The 16940-nt window shown below is 34.3% G+C and overlaps 2 protein-coding genes across 2 annotated transcripts; one reads left to right on the top strand and one right to left on the bottom strand.

Moving 5' to 3' along the window:
• Positions 1-4: 4 nt before the first annotated feature.
• On the bottom strand, positions 5-2648 carry LOC112905164 (putative gustatory receptor 2a). Its single transcript, XM_025977041.1, has 4 exons — positions 2484-2648; positions 306-392; positions 163-252; positions 5-70 (listed from the first exon to the last, which is right to left on the bottom strand). Exons 1-4 carry the CDS (start codon positions 2646-2648, stop codon positions 5-7), a joined length of 408 nt encoding a protein of 135 aa, XP_025832826.1.
• A 4887-nt stretch (positions 2649-7535) lies between these two features.
• On the top strand, positions 7536-9964 carry LOC108742155. The gene is made up of 5 exons (XM_018477219.1): positions 7536-7617; positions 7708-7819; positions 8495-8682; positions 8901-9008; positions 9749-9964. Exons 1-5 carry the CDS (start codon positions 7604-7606, stop codon positions 9930-9932), a joined length of 606 nt encoding a protein of 201 aa, XP_018332721.1. The 5' UTR covers positions 7536-7603; the 3' UTR covers positions 9933-9964.
• Positions 9965-16940: the final 6976 nt, after the last annotated feature.

The raw sequence follows: 16940 nt of genomic DNA, 5'->3' as shown, positions 1-16940 counted from the left end.
ATGTTTAACTCTTTAAACTTATGTCGAATTGTATTACGATCACCAAATATGTTGTCAGTGAAGCCAGAATCTACAAAAAAATATTTTAAAATCGTAACAAACAAGAAATACTTTCTAAAATTGATTAAGAAAAGGTAAACTGGAAGCAAACCACGAAATTACCCTTAATAATAACGATTCATCAATTGGAAACATATTGCAAGGTGAGAAAGTAAGATTATGATGCAATAATTGCATTGAAAATTGCAAGACCTAAAACAAAATTAATTTTAAGTCACTGTTAGTTTTAATTTTTTAACAGTCACCTCATACTTAACTTCGTCTTTACATAGGTGCAGTTTTCTTGCATCACACGGTAGCAAATCGTGAATTACAGAAGAAGTTTTCTTTGCCTAAAAAGTTTATAGTTAAGCTCGCACTTACAATATCCAATATCGAATAAAAACATTTATAAGGAACATAGCAACAATTTATATTAATGTACATGTTGTTTACCCATTAATTTTTTGATATTGACAAATAAAAGTCATTTCGCTCATTCCGCATTGTGAACGTCAATAATGTTATCACTCATTATGCTTTGAATTTCTAATAGTAATTTTTAAAAAGAGTGTCAATAATAACAAATGTCTTTAGATACGTCCCTATCCAGGACAGACCTTTCTTCAACTTCTTCTGAACTGATTCTGGTAGCATCACTATCTCTTAAACGTTATTGCCCGATAAACTCATACTTTCTATGCTAGTTTTTTCGAATATTTTAGTTATATTTATTTAGAAGAGAGTCTCAAAATTGAAGAACATAGGTGTGTCACGTTCCCATTAGTATGTGCTGGTAAGCGAATATCCATCCTGGCGTTGAGAATCTTTTTGGTGAGCAGAGCGACCTCCTTAGCCTGTTTCATGAGTGTAAGTGGATACTGGTGGTTAGGGATAAGAAGACCAAACGGACAAGATGGAAACAGTAGAAGAATGAAAAATTGTGTCTATGTAATATTATTACTTTGACAACATATTAAGGAAAGCTCAGAAAATTTTTACCATTGCGGCCAGATCCAAAGTCGAACCGGTCTCCTTGCGCAGCTAAGCTATGACTACGTCGCTCCACATTACTTAAAATGAAACTTTTTAACACAACTAATACTGGTGTCGAACAATCACTCCCGTCCACTGTAAATACGAGGCATAATGGAGAAGTCTCTCATCAGCCCCCTTTTAGAAATAGTACGAATAGTTGGATGGTGCTAGGGAAGCGACAGGTTAGAGAGAAGATGAGTAAATAATTGTCGGTGAAATATAGGTACCCCAAAATTTACCTTACCGATCCTAGAAAATCACATAGAAACATGAGCAAACAGAGATCTGAAATCACGCCAGTCTCCTATCGAATGCTGAGCTATGATCTAACCACTGGACCACACCGCTCGGCAATACTGAAGAAGAAACTTTTACTTGTTTCATTCCCACCCACGGCCAATACAAGTATCAGACGCTCCGTCTCATCTCAACTGTACTACAAAGATAGATTATATGGTGGAAAGATCTCAACAACCTTCTTTTAGGAATCGTGCGAATAGGTGAGTGGTTATTGAAAAGGGACAGGTCAGACAGAAGGATGAGTAAATAATTATCTGTGGAATATTACTGTCCTAGAATTTACTTACAAATGGTCCTAGGAAACCATCGAGAAACATGGGCAAGGAGAGCGAATATGAAATCACACCAGTCCCCTATCGAATGCTAAACTATGATCTAACTACTGGACCACACCGCTCGACATTACTGAAGAAGAATCTTTTACTTGTTTACTTCGCTGCCTCTTATCTCAACTCTACTACAAAGATGGATTATGTGATGGAAAGCTCTCAACAACCTTCTTTTAGGAATCGTGAGAATAGGTGAGTGGTGCTTGGGAAGGGACAGGTCAGACAGAAGAGTATTTAGAGTATTAGAGAATTTACCTACATGGTCCTAGAAAACCACATAAAAACATGAGCGAAGAAGGACGGATCAAAAATCACAGCAGTCTCCTATCGAATGCTAAGCTATGATCTAACCCCTGGACCACACAGCTGTGTCCGCTCTCCTATTAGGATTCATGCGAAAAGGTGAGTGGTGCTTGGGAAGGGACAGGTCAGACAGAAGAATAAGTAAGTGATTGTGGAATATTACTATCCTAGAATTTACCTATAAATGGTCCTAGGAAACCATCGAGAAACATGGACAAGGACAGCGGATCTGAAATCAAACCTGTCTCTTAAGGAATAAGGGTTCGTATAATCATGGTAAGCGCAGAACCTACCATCGACAGTTGATAAGGAAAGCATTTGATACGACTAGCAGAAATATTAGAAGCCAACTGTTTTAGTATTAGAAATCTAATTTCGACTGAGTGACATTAACTACATTAACGTGTTAATGCCATTTACTTTTGCTTCTCTATTGTAAATTACGACATGATTAATTTTATTGTTTCAACTTACTTCTGCACACGTTCTAGAACAAACAATTGTTATAACTATAATCGAAGCTACGGCATTGATAAGACTACTTATATCTGCCGATAAACTGTCACCAAACCCATTTTTAGATTGGTAATACAATATATGAATTATCCTGAGGAAATGGTTCAATAAGAGCAGCAGCATTTGAAAAGAATACGCCGTGTTCAATTGTTCGGAGATTTCACACAGCTGATAGTGTCTCAGTCTTGCCGAACGTATTACTTCCAGTACTTTCTCTTGCAAAAATGACGAGGAAATACTAAAACAATTACGGACTGATGGAAATTTAATTGAGAAATTATACTTATGTATAATGAAATCAGCTCGTTTCTCTCATGATTAATATTGTCTAGCAGTTACAGAAAAGGTGCTGATATATTTGACAAGTTAACAGAAGAAAATAATAAAGTGGCGTGCTTCGTTAGGAGTCCTTTCAAATTCAATGCTGGATGTGGACCCGACATCGAAGATAGAAGGACTTTTAAAAAAGGTCCCCATCTAGCAATATTATAGCACTAAAATAAAATAATAATAATGAATATCAAGTTTCTGATCAACAATTTGTCGAAAGTATCAGTTAAAGATCACTATTTCCAACCTATTAGATCGCTATAACACCTCTAGTGTGAAGTGTTCAAAAATGTAACAAAATATTGGATGAAGATTTGTATTCTGCTTTCTTCGGTCAACATGACTATAAAAAGAGACAGGGGCGGCCTTAGGCATCGAGAAGTTCCGGGCGAATAAACTTTTGCGAGGCCTTCGTCTTTGTGGAATTAGTTTTAATGATGATACTTGACGACAAATTCAAAGTTATTCATAAATAATAAATATAGTTATTCATAAATAATTGGAAAATTTTAATAAAAGACAGCAAATTTGCAGCTTTTTTAAGACTATTAAGAAATTCAAATAAGCATTAGTACTATGTAATAAAGTTAGATAGCTGCAAGAAGGCGCGAGGCCTCTGCAAGAGCGAGGCCCCGGGCGGTTGCCCTGCTCGCCACCCCCAAAGGCCGCCCCTGCATGTAATTTCATTTTTACCTAAGGATGAAGTGATTTGCTCGGTCCATTCAACTGTCGGCTCTATTCTAGCTTGTTTTGCATTTCTATTGATAACGAGTATCCTTCCTGCAGGAAGCGTTGATAAAATGTTGGGAGGATCATAGTATATTGCATGATGCATGAAACAAAGCTATGAAATAAATAGTTCTCATTCTATATTAGTATAGTAACCCGTTGAGAATCTCGATTTTTAAATTAACTCTAGTTTACCTAGAGCTCCAAGTCTGTAGTTTAATGTCACAAACACTACATCCTGATCCAGCATATATTCAGGACCTGCCCAATCGCTCCTGCCAGTAACGCTATAAAATCCTCCAGCATGGATGTAAACAATTACGGGCCGGGTAACGTTGTCCTGTTGAATATTTTCGGGAGACTGCAGAAAAAGCAATTTAAATTAGTATAAATGTTATACAAACCAATAAATAGTGAAATACACTTTCCCTTCACTCATTGAAAGAAACCTAAGGCTCTTTTATATGACAACCGTAGCGAAGGATTTCAGGTCTTCACTACACGTTCCCTGAGGATGGCAACAGTAGCAGCTGACGAAACGTCGGATAAGCGACTTAACGCAGGAACAGAACCAATCCGAAACTATGACAATCAAATCTAAATCTCGAACTCTCTTTAAAATGTACCATTGATGACGGATCGTTGTTGAAATGAACGATTAAGTTAATTCATTGTGAATACCGTTGATAATATGAGNGCAACGCTGCACTAAATCAACTGGCGTTACCAGCATCGGTGTAGTGTTTGTTTTGTAGTTTTTACTCATGTATTGTTTATTTGTTAAATTAGATTAAGTGTGATTTAGGGTTTTTATGTTAACAGTCGACCTATAATAGCCTTGCATGAGGTTCGAAAAACTAATTCAGCAATACAACATTAATAATTAGAGTAGGCCAGTTTGCCAGTGTAGAATAGTTGTTACAAAAATGTGACATGATACGTATCTACGGGTTTGAACCATATCGCCATATCGTAAACTTTAAAGGTTCAATTGCTATGTCTTTATCATTTGCAGCGAGTACAAACCTTGCTTTAAAATACCAGAGAATATAATAAAAATGTAAGTTCAGCCTATGTATATAGGACAACCTGTAACACCGCTTACGGAAAGAATTAACCACCTAGTAAATTATACTTACGTACAATACAAAGTACATGATTATGAATAATTGGAAACATATACAATTTCCTATAGAACTAACCTTATTCTTAAATACTATACTGCAACAGATGCATATAAATATCGTTAAATACGTAATAATGTCAATAACGCGTTCAGAATTGCGTTTAACAGACTGATTGACGCCGTGGACTATACTTTCACAGGCATTTACCCCAAGACCGATGACAAATAACAAACAAACTCCTGCCCAAGTGATAAAAAATATTTTTGTTTTTGTGCCTTTTTCATAAATCGAAAATGGGAGCAAACCTAAAATTCTGCACATTATTATAATGGGCTGCAAAACTTCCACCACGTTCGTGCATTTGAACATTTTTATTTAATTCACGTACATTCGTGTTCAGACTAATAGTTGTCACGTTAAAGTCCAGATATTACAAACGTTGGGGCGTACGTAAAAGCTTTTGCTACACCATTAATTATTCAATTTTTTCACCCCATTAGGCGAAATAAGTGACATGAATGCATGTTTTAATTGTCAGTTAGTTTGCCGAAACTACGGGGATGTATCAAAAAGTTTTAAGGTTAGGCCTTAAATATTCATTATACTACTACTACTAAGGGCAAGGAAAGACAAAAAGCACTTAATGTAAAGGTAGGGAATAGAAATATTGACAGAAGTTAAGTACAAGAGTCACGCCTCTCCAAGGGGAACTGTGTATTTCTTAATTGGAGAGTAAGTGGGGTGTACAAATATTAAAGTATATTTTCAATAAATAATTTCCTAAAAAAGGGATAGTTAGCTTGTACATTATGTAGAAAAAATATACATCTATATTAGGGCACCCAGTTAAGGAAATAATCCAAGAAATACATAGACCAGTAGAGCGTCAATAGAGAATTGAACTGGAGTCTAAAACATATTAGTTTGGCATTTTACTTTTGTCATATACATTGATTGGTGTAGCAAAAACCTAATAGGGCCCAGTGAGAACCCTCTGGTAACCCTCCGCCCATCTCATTTGAATACATGATTTATTCTTACGCCATCAGAGATCAGGTCTTTTCGGCTTCTACGTGTTGGGAAGTGTGAGCATTTTTTTTGAATTTCAATGGACCCTGGGCCCTATGAACTAGCGCTCCACTTTCTTCCGTTTATCGATTGCTACATCACTGGATGTATTCTCAATGTTGCGACATGCTACTCCCCCTTTATGAAAACATATCGAATCAACTTTAAGTGACTGATCTCATTGATTTTCAAATCTTCTTTAAACTTATGGACTGACAATTGAAGCAGTAGAATAAAAATAACAGTCTTAAAATATCCTTCTGTAATTCCTGTTTTTGTAATACACAAACCTCAGGCTTCTGTTCTGTGACGTATTTAAATAAAGTTATTGACAATTCCAATCAAACGAGACCATCCTGGATATCCCTAAATAATTACTTTTTGGGTCCTTATCGCTAAAGTGTTGATGAATATTGGGATCCGTCTAATGGGCATACACCATCTGGTGCCAAAATTTATAACTCGAATGAGGGAAAAATTTACATAGGAACTGTGCACGCAAATTGTAAAATTGTTTATTAAAATAATAAAACACGTTAAAAAAGTAAAAATTTTTTTGATGATGGAGTCGACGAAGTTTTCTTCTAAAGTTAAATCAAATAAAAAGTTAATATGTTCAGTGAAAAGCTGCAATAGCACTTCAGACATAGATCTTCACTCTTCACCTACATTAACTACTTTCCAATAAAAACTAACCGTTTTATATATGTAAAAAATATATTCGGAAAATTAGAGAAAAAAGTAAACTAATAGAAGCTTGGATGAAAGCAGTAGGTATCAAAGAAGTGAATTCCGGAATAAAAATTTGTTCACGTCATTTTAATGCACATGATTATATTTCAGCAAGTATTTACCATCAGCCATAACCTTAATATTTAAAACTAGAATCATACTAAAATTATAAAGTGAGAAATTATTTATTCCTGTGTAATTGATTTAACACAATTCTAATGATACGATATAAGTATTTTGAGGTTAAGAACCTACCTGCTGCAATACAACAAAGTTGCAATAATGTGTTTGCAACGTTCTCTTAAATCGGCTTTGCACGTGCAAGTCATTGATATGATATTGCTTAAATCACCCAGAATCACCTCACCAATTATATAACGTGAATCACTTTTTAAATCCGAAGTTTGTAAAAAGTAGGCAGTAAACTTGACGGAATTTGAAGGCTAGCTTCCGGATTTGTTATTTCCGAATTTTATAATGTGATTGGCATTAAAAACACGCTCACCTTCAACGAAATTTCCTTTCCGAGGCTTTGTGTCAGCCCAATCACATATTGTGTCAATACTTATCATTTTATCGTAATTTAAAAACTTGGAAATTGCACGGTACACTATAGGAACTACGATAAATTTTCCCTAATCGGCGCCATGTTTTTAGGCTCCTCCCATTTGACGGATCCCAATAGTTGATCCCCTAATTATTTGTTAGTGATCTAATATAAGAAAATTTATCAAAAAATTTCCACTTATCTTTATTAATAAATTAAGTAATAACGTTTTTATTTCCTGGCAATTATATGAGCTGTGAAAAATTTCATTTCAAAATTTTGAAAAAGAAAGTGTGTGCACTTAAAATAATCACGAACTGAACCGTAATTAAGGTGCACCTACTTTCCTAACCCAATTTACTATAATTTAAGGAACTTAGCTCAGCATGCAAAATAACTGTTAGACGAGCTATCTCATGATTAGCACCTTTTTATTTCGTCTGTCTGTCGGGTATGTGAGTTGTGTTATATGTTTAGTTTTTAGCGATGCATCACTCCTGGTGCCCGCGAGTTTAAACCACTCGATAATTTCATTGGGTTAAATAATGTTTTTAACAAGGTAATGCGTGCCACTAAATTATTTGTAGATAGTAATATATTTTAATTTATAATATTTTATCTAATTCGTACTGAATTTTTTGCCTTCAAGATGGTTATGTTTCACAGTCGTTGTGCTTTGCCAGTTTATTATCATTTGGTGCCAGCCCGGAATTTCTTTTCCAAATCTCATTCACTTCCCTTATGGGTCACCGTATATGGGGGTACGTAATTATTATTTCTTAAGTTCGAATCAGTTTATGTGAAAATCGTGTTTTCTCTGTTTGTTCAATCAAATAATAGTAAAAAATAAAAAATTTATGAGACAACACAACTTTTTGCCGTAACCCTACCGAAAGTACGATATTTTTCCATGATCTTAGAGTCGAAAACTTAACGTTTCCTCTCGGGTAAGATTTCTTATGTGGTTATTACGAGAGTGCATTTTACTATTCTCCATGTGGTTTTCATCTTCGCTTCCGGCATTGAAATTTCCACGTAGCGGATGTTCTTACCTGGGAGGTTATGTTACACTTTTTCGTCTCTGACATCAGAAAAAATCGTACTTTTAGGGTAAAATCATAATAAAAAATCATATACGACATTCCTTCTAATTCACACTCGTAAGGAAATGCCATACTTTCTTCCTTTTAAACTGTTGCCTTGCTGATTCGGGTCAGAAGGCGGTAATCGGTTGGAATTACTTCCTAACGTTTCGCTAACACAAGTGGCGAGCTTCTTCACAGATCCTTCCAACTCTGAAGCTGGATGTGGACTGTCCACATCCAGCATTGGAGATTGAAGAACCTCTAAAGAAAATCAGTTCATCTACTGGCCTCGAAAGCCTTCACCGACTTCTTCCTTTTATGCATAATATACCATTTTCGTTATCTGTTTAGTTGATTATTGCCGTCGCTACACCGCTGGATCTTCAAAATATCGATGCGTTCGTTGCTTGGAGTTTTGAAGCATCATACAATCTCCCTACAAACCAGACCAATTTCACATACCCTCCAATTCTATCCAGGGCGTTTGATTTTATCAGTCGAAAGTCGTTATATGAAGTTGTAGAAACGAGAATTGCAAAGTGAGTATGATAACCCATCCTATTTTAACGTTCCACAAAAATACAAAGACACACCTCCGATCTTTGATTCTCCCAGACCCTAACACATACGTATTCTAGCAGTCTGCCTAGCCTGGTAGATTCTGACTACGAACATTCCTTACTCGACCTTTATCGGTCGTTCCACTATTAATGCTCAAATATCATTTTTATTTTTCAATATAAAATAATCCCAACAGGTTCGGCTACGAAGGAAAGCAGTGCCTACTGAGAGCAATTTGTGAAGCAACAGCATACACTTTTGACCACAATGGAGTTTTGGGAGATCTCCTACATTTGGTTCTTAGGTAATTTTTGCAGTAATTTTTTATGCTAATGTAAAATCCGGTCTTAACGTGCGGGTCCAAAGGTCACTACCTAGCTACATGAACCAAATAAAAAACACAGGAACTGCAAAAACTTACTTACCTACTTAGTGATTAAGGACTTCTGCTTTCTTTCTCAATGTATATATTTTACTCTTAATACCAATATACCATTCTTGACGATGTAAGATACAAAAAATTGTTTTACATTATTTATATTGTTATTGTTGTCACATTAAATTAGAGTTACAAAACAGGTATGACATTTTTTTCAAAATCACCAGGTTTTATATACAATGATAGAGGAATTAACAACTAAAACGAAAATTGCAAAAAATGCACTTATTCTTAAAATGACCTTGATCTGTAGGTCAGAAACTTTTTATTTATTAATCTCGTGTCAATGAGAACTTTTGATCAGACAAAAAGCATCATAGTTCAATTTGCCTGGAGTCACTTCTCTGTAAGGATTCGGCGAATGCTTTGTAGAAGTTACGAATTTTTTACAAATACGAGTTTTTCCAAGGTTTTCGGCGCATTGTAGTAATGACTGGTAGGAGTAAGACACGCTTTTATTACCTAATAGGCACTATTATACACCATTTCAATACCTCCACCTTTTTTTATGTCCATGAAAATAATACTGAAGAATTCTTAGTTTTCCGCTATTCTTAATACACCGAACCTTTCTTCATATTTGTTTCTTTTTCTTATGTTTTTAGACCAACTTCTTCAGAAAATGAACATTTACCAGCAGATTATACTGAAGCAGAAAAAATTGGCGAAGAGAATGCAAACTGCACAAAATATACAGAACGTTGTCCTGTAAGCCTATTGGATATGATCACAAAGTTAGACGAAAATTCAGATACAGATACAGGTACTGACATAGCCACCGGATCATGACACCATCGAAGATAAACCCGCAAAAAATGTAATCTTTTATCATATACTTACTTCATATTTAAATGTATTTGCATATATATATGTATTGATTTCCTACAATATATTAATTATTTTGTTTATTGTTCCTTATTTTTTTAAGTGATAGGCACTTCTTATAATAGACCGCTAAGTTGCGCTGGATAGTATTGGGATCCGTCAAATGGGCATACACCATCTGGTGGCAAAATTTATAACTCGAATGAGGGAAAAATTTACATAGGAACTGTGCACGCAAATTGTTTATTAAAATAATAAAACACGTTAAAAAAGTAAAAATTTTTTTGATGATGGAGTCGATGAACTTTTCTTCTAAAGTTAAATCAAAGAAAAAAGTAATCTAATAGAAGCTTGGATGAAAGCAGTACGTATCAAAGAAGTGAATTCCGGAATTAAAATTTGTTCACGTCATTTTAATGCACATGATTATATTTCAGCAAGTATTTACCATCAGCCATAACCTTAATATTTAAAACTAGAATCATACTAAAATTATAAAGTGAGAAATTATTTATTCCTGTGTAATTGATTTAACACAATTCTAATGATACGATATAAGTATTTTGAGGTTAAGAACCTACCTGCTGCAATACAACAAAGTTGCAATAATGTGTTTGCAACGTTCTCTTAAATCGGCTTTGCACGTGCAAGTCATTGATATGATATTGCTTAAATCACCCAGAATCACCTCACCAATTATATAACGTGAATCACTTTAAAATGTTTAAAAAAGTTTGTAAAAAGGAGGCAGTAAACTTGACGGAATTTGTTATTTCCGAATTTTATAATGTGATTGGCATTAAAAATACGCTCACCTTCAACGAAATTTCCTTTCCGAGGTTTTGTGTCAGCGCAATCACATACTGTGTCAATAGTTATCATTTTACCGTAATTTAAAAACTTGGAAATTGCACGGTACACTATAGGAACTACGATAAATTTTCCCTAATCGGCGCCATGTTTTTAGGCTCCTCCTATTTGACGGATCCCAATAGGGGTTGATAGTTTTGTTATTTGAAGAATATACAGAGATCATACCAAAAAACGGTGCAAGCCCTAATGGAGTCGAAAGTTATACTCATCAAGTCGCTGCGCGGTAAGACAGAGCGCATAAAATATGACGCTTATGCACGGAACTCCTTTGTTTTTTTTTTGTGTTTGACGACTGTCAATATACCGAAAAATTTCATCGCGTAACGACTCTAGTATTTATGGTCCCATTCTCACAATTAAAATTAACCCAATTTTTATTTTCCTACCTCACCCATACGCTACCACTGTATAGTATTCTGTAAGGTCACCCCTCACGTTTCTCGCCCCGTCCTAACGATGATGCATACATCTAGACATTGACTAAATAACTGAATTAAATTCAACAACATAGGACTATATAAAAAGGTCCCTTATAACGGTATTAAATTAATAAAATCTGTGCTACTAGTTGTTAGTAAGCACTTTTAATAAAATATTCATGATCGTCAAACGGAAACAGAATAATTGTAATGTAAACAAAAAAAAAGGAAAAAGGTTTCCTGTCGGTTGAAACGAAACAATTATAGTTAATATCTGTCACAATTACATAATATTTGATAAATTGTTTCAATCAATTGACTCGTACCAGCGACAACTTATTTAAGTATTGTATGAGCTTCCCCTTCCCTGTCATTCATGCATAATAAAATGTTTCGTCCAAAGGGAATTTTATTTTCAGCCAAAATGTCCATTGAAAGGGTTTTGAGTCCGATGTTAATAATGTCAAAAATATTTGGTTTTGCTCCATTCTCGTTCTCTGAAAGTTCAAAAACAACAGAAATCTTTAGAATTATACAGAGTTCGTCCTTTGCTGCTGGAACAATTATACTTAATTGTATATTTCATCAAAGTTTCCCATCGGATCACATATTTCGATACACCTTATGGAGCAGGGTTTATGGGAACATGGTTATTGTTGCATTGTGCTACGTTTGTACATTTATTTTTAAAAATCAGGTAAAGCTATTTCATCAGGGCTTTTATTAAGTAAATGCTATTTAGAAGGATAATTAAAAGGCAAAAGTATATTTGCAACCAGTAATTTTTTAATAACTATTACTGTAATCAAATGTTCATAATTTTTACGGAAATATATGTTAGGTCCGAAGACCGAAAACGCTCAGTGGCCGGAAATAACGGCCACGTCGCGTTCTGGCTGCCTTCGAACGCACAGAACGCGTTTTGGCTGTTTTTAAACGCTTGCAATGCGTTCTGGTATCTGTTAAACAGCCGGAACGCGTTTTGTCAATTGTTGAACGCTCACAACGCGTTCTTAATGTTCGACTTGTATTATTTGCCGCTTTCTACCTGCGTACAATGAGATTTATATTGTACTTATAAAACAAATGAATTTCAATCCATTTTTCAGTTTTTAGGAAACAATTCAATTATTGACAACTATAATTGGATACCAAAGATGGGTTCGGTTTTTCTCGCCGAATCATTTCAACAATATTAAATTTCTTATAATTGTTTTTCAGTTCTAGGAAGAAAGTTACACTGAACACTTATATTGTCGAGCATATGATATACGAATTAATGAATGAAAAAGCGAAAAGATATTCATTAAACAAATGAATTTCGATTTATTTTATACACATTTAACTTATTGTGGAGTACAACGCAAACTTAAATTCATGCCTTTTTTACTTTATTAGAAATGATTTAATTTTTGACAACCACAATTAAATACAAACGAAAGGTTTTTTCGAACTTTCAAGTACTTTACATAGGTACATTACTTATTTTTACAAGAACTGTTTGAATGACATTTAGAATTACATAGTACATTTAACTTGCATTTTTGTGAGCGTTCAACAATTGACAAAACACGTTTAGGCTGTTTAACAGTTACCAGAACGCGTTGCAAGCGTTTAAAAACAGCCAAAACGGGTTCTGTGCGTTCGAAGGCAGCCAGAACGCGATGTGGCCGTTTTCTCCGGCCACTGAGCGTTTTAGGTCTTCGGGCTTAACATATACAATAGAACCCGCTTATAATGACATCGCAGGGAAATGACGAACACGTAATACTAAACGGGCGTCATACAAAGGATAGTCTTAGAAAACAAAAAACTTTCTATTTTGGATAGTCATTTAATTTAATAGAGAGAAAAACTAGAAATTGTATATATTTATTAACAGAAAAAGAAAAAGAAAGATGAATTGTAATATCAATATATACATAAGAAGGGTCAGAAAAATGAGCGAAAATGTTATTATTAATCATTTGGGTCACTCTAGCCGGATATGATTTCTTGAGAATTAGTCATAATAAACGATATGTCATTTTAAACGGAGTCGTTGTATCCAAACTTTTCTATAGAGAATTTAAAATGAAAACCAAACTTAACACTGCAGTTACTTCATATTAAGCGGTTGGTCAATATAGGCGGAGTCATAATAAACGAATTCCACTGTATTATCATCCAAATTTGGACAATACCTACCACCTACCTCTAAAAATTATCTATACCATTGATTAAATACAAAAATTAAAAAAGTATGATCACTACTAACGTCTTTTTACATTTTTTTTCAGGTTGTGTCTAGAGATTGCCATTCGTTAGTGTCGGCTCATTATCGGTTAGATTCGCACCCGAGGGTGTCATCTCTCCACGAAGTGTTGGTAGGTAGTCGTTACCTATACCTAGTGTTCCCTGAAGCTCACGGAGACCTGCACTCTTACGTCAGGTCCCGGAGGAGACTTCGGGAATCGGAGGCGAGAAAATTGTTCAGGCAAATCGCCGAAGCCGTTCAGGCCTGTCATCGGAATGGAATTGTTCTAAGGGATCTTAAGCTTCGGAAGTTTGTTTTTGCTGATGCTCAAAGGTAGGCAATTTTATTTTTTTTTTATTTCAAGAATATGCGCACGTAAATTTATTTATTATGTGTGAAAAAAGTCAAAAAGATGACTTAAAATTTGTGAAAAAAAATGCGACACTCATAATCTAATTTCTTATCCAGAGGTTATTAAATATTCGAAATTTTCGAACTGTGAGTCAGATAATATTGATAATTATCGTAATGATTGTTGATCACGGTAAATGTGAATAAGGCATATCTTATTGTTTTTGATATTTACATACCTGTGCCTGTAAATGTAAAACTATTGCAACAATATCCGGCAATCTATGTCGAAATAACGATAATAAAACCTTTGTACTTATTTTTCTTATTTCAACATTAACAACAAACAATAATCAAATAATACCGTTGAATGAACATACACGGTGTATATGTATGTATGTGCTTTCGCTTCTCGCTTAATTTAATTAATTAAAACCTTTTTAAGAAACATTAGTGAATAACAAAGTTAATTAGTTCTGTTTACGCATTACATTAATGTGGCTCGTAATTAGCAAAATTACAACCCACTTGGATATAAAAAAAGTTCACATTATAGTTATTGTTACTTTTATTTATTTAATTTTATGCCTACCTAGTAGATATTTAAAAGAACATATGCATGGTTGTTTTTTTACATGAAAATATTTATAATATGTAATGGAATGCACTTGCAAGAGACCGGATGATAAATAGCATTTTCTTCGAATAGGAAATTATTTGAAAATATGGAGCATTTTCTCTACGATAAATAGCATTTGAATTATTTCGCACTTTTATTGCACATCTCTCTAATTTTTAATGCTTTATTAACGGATGTAATATGGACGCTGTTGGTTAAATTACATATGTANTATTTCTCGATTCACTTCTGTAACGGTCAATTTATTTATACTCCTCTTGGCGATCGTCTCTTCCTTTAAATACTCTTTTGTTTACTTTCTTGAACCTTCTGGAACCATCCGGATTAGTTTATTTTTTTTTTTGAACTGTTTAACTGCTTTCCCAGAACGCAGGTACAACACACACATTTACAAATACGGCGCACATGAAGAAAGACGCCCGCGGTTAGTCGGCGAATCGATAAGCCGTCCACGCACACGTGTGCCCGATTGCACACAAACACACTCGTGCTCCCTACAATACCATAAACTACATATTGCTCGTTTAGCTTTTATTTTCGTTTTATTTGTTTATTTCATAGTATTATTACTAATTTGTTGTTGATAATAAAATTGGTTGGACCCCTTTGTCAAAGAGTAAAAAACAATGAAGTGGAATGCCTTGGATATGCGTACATCTCTCAAATTCATAAAGTTCAAGTTAAAGATCAAGTTGGATTTTACTCATTGCTAATATTTTTTTATTTAAATGAGTCTTAGCAAACAATATTTTAGAGAAAACGAAATATTCACACTACTGAACGAATTGCTTGTAATAAAGGATTTACATAATCAACTTACAAAAATCGCAAATACTGTCAACTATTGCTACTCCATTCAAATTTTGCTGTACATTATGAAAGCAATAATCAAAATTACAACGTTAGCGTTCTTTTTTGTACACTGCCTAATTATGGGGATTTGCGGGACTGGATTAAAGATAAATGTGGATTATATTTTCCTGGTTGTGTTTATGCTATTAGCAAACTTTTTAACTTTGTATCCGCTAATGTATGTAGCTTCCAGGACATCGCATGAGGTAAGTCGTTGTCGCAATTAGGACACGTGATAAGAAGGAATCCTGAGACGAATTGTCAAGTCCACATTTGATGTGTCCTTTTTATTTTAGGCTAATAAAACGAGAAAATTACTTTTTGAACTTATGCCGTATATTACACAGACTTCTTCAGCTAGATGCCCTTTTATGGAGAATTTTAAATTCGAAGTATGTCCGTACAATACAAAAAGATAAGAAATGTCTTTGTGTCAGTTTTTGTTCCGAAAATGTCAAAGTTCAGGATCACTATTTCTTTTATATTTTAAATACAATGGAAGTACATCGTATTCAACTAAGAGAATAAACTAATGTTCCGAAAACAACTAGATACCACTTTCCTTTCTCCAAAAGTTTATAAAATTATTATACAAAAAGATTTTGAGCACCCACAATCAGAAATCTAGAGGATATGCAGCTCCTAAAGGATAACCTAGTGAATGTGATGATTAAGTTGGAATAAATGAGATGATGATACTTTTCCAAGCTTTTTATAGTTTTTATCGCTTATTTTAGTTAAAAATATCACTTTATTCCAATCCATTTTCGGAACATTACAAACCATGTCTTGCAGATACCTGTCCTATGTCCTTTATTATNTTAACATCTAACGGTGTAAAATTAATAAAATGTTTGCTAAATTTAATAAAATATTCATCATCGTCAAACGAAAACAGAATAACTTTAATGCAAACAAGAAAAAGGAAAAATTCTTCCTGTCGAGTAAAACGGGACAGTTACAGATAATATCTGTCACAATTATAAAATATTTCATAAGTAAACCGTTCCCATTAATTGACACATATTCACAGCTTACGTATTGTATGAGCTTCCGTTTCCTCTGTTACCGTTTTTCTATAGAATTAAGCGCCCAAAGAAAGTTTCATTCTCATACAAAATGTCCATGAACGAATTACTTGTAATAAAGGATTTACATAATCAACTTACAAAAATCGCAAATACTGTCAACTATTGCTACTCCATTCAAATTTTGCTGTACATTATGAAAGCAATAATCAAAATTACAACGTTAGCGTTCTTTTTTGTACACTGCCTAATTATGGGGATTTGCGGGACTGGATTAAAGATAAATGTGGATTATATTTTCCTGGTTGTGTTTATGCTATTAGCAAACTTTTTAACTTTGTATCCGCTAATGTATGTAGCTTCCAGGACATCGCATGAGGTAAGTCGTTGTCGCAATTAGGACACGTGATAAGAAGGAATCCTGAGACGAATTGTCAAGTCCACATTTGATGTGTCCTTTTTATTTTAGGCTAATAAAACGAGAAAATTACTTTTTGAACTTATGCCGTATATTACACAGACTTCTTCAGCTAGATGCCCTTTTATGGAGAATTTTAAATTCGAAGTATGTCC

The sequence above is a fragment of the Agrilus planipennis genome, unplaced genomic scaffold (genome assembly GCF_000699045.2).
Source record: "Agrilus planipennis isolate EAB-ADULT unplaced genomic scaffold, Apla_2.0 scaffold324, whole genome shotgun sequence".
NCBI classification, from domain to species: Eukaryota; Metazoa; Arthropoda; class Insecta; order Coleoptera; family Buprestidae; genus Agrilus; species Agrilus planipennis.
The sequence above is the reverse complement of the archived record's forward strand: the minus strand, read 5'-3'. Positions and strand labels throughout refer to the sequence as shown.

Bases quoted from the DNA above. Each gene is read 5' to 3' on its own strand.
- LOC112905164 (XM_025977041.1), bottom strand. From the start codon at position 2,648: ATGCTGCTGCTCTTATTGAACCATTTCCTCAGGATAATTCATATATTG. The intron at 393-2,483 runs GTAAGTTGAAAC...TAAACTTTTTAG, and splicing joins GTTCTAGAACGTGTGCAGAA to GCAAAGAAAACTTCTTCTGT. The intron at 71-162 runs GTAATTTCGTGG...ATTTTTTTGTAG, and splicing joins ATGAATCGTTATTATTAAGG to ATTCTGGCTTCACTGACAAC.
- LOC108742155 (XM_018477219.1), top strand. The intron at 8,683-8,900 runs GTGAGTATGATA...TAATCCCAACAG, and splicing joins GTAGAAACGAGAATTGCAAA to GTTCGGCTACGAAGGAAAGC. The intron at 9,009-9,748 runs GTAATTTTTGCA...TTATGTTTTTAG, and splicing joins CTCCTACATTTGGTTCTTAG to ACCAACTTCTTCAGAAAATG.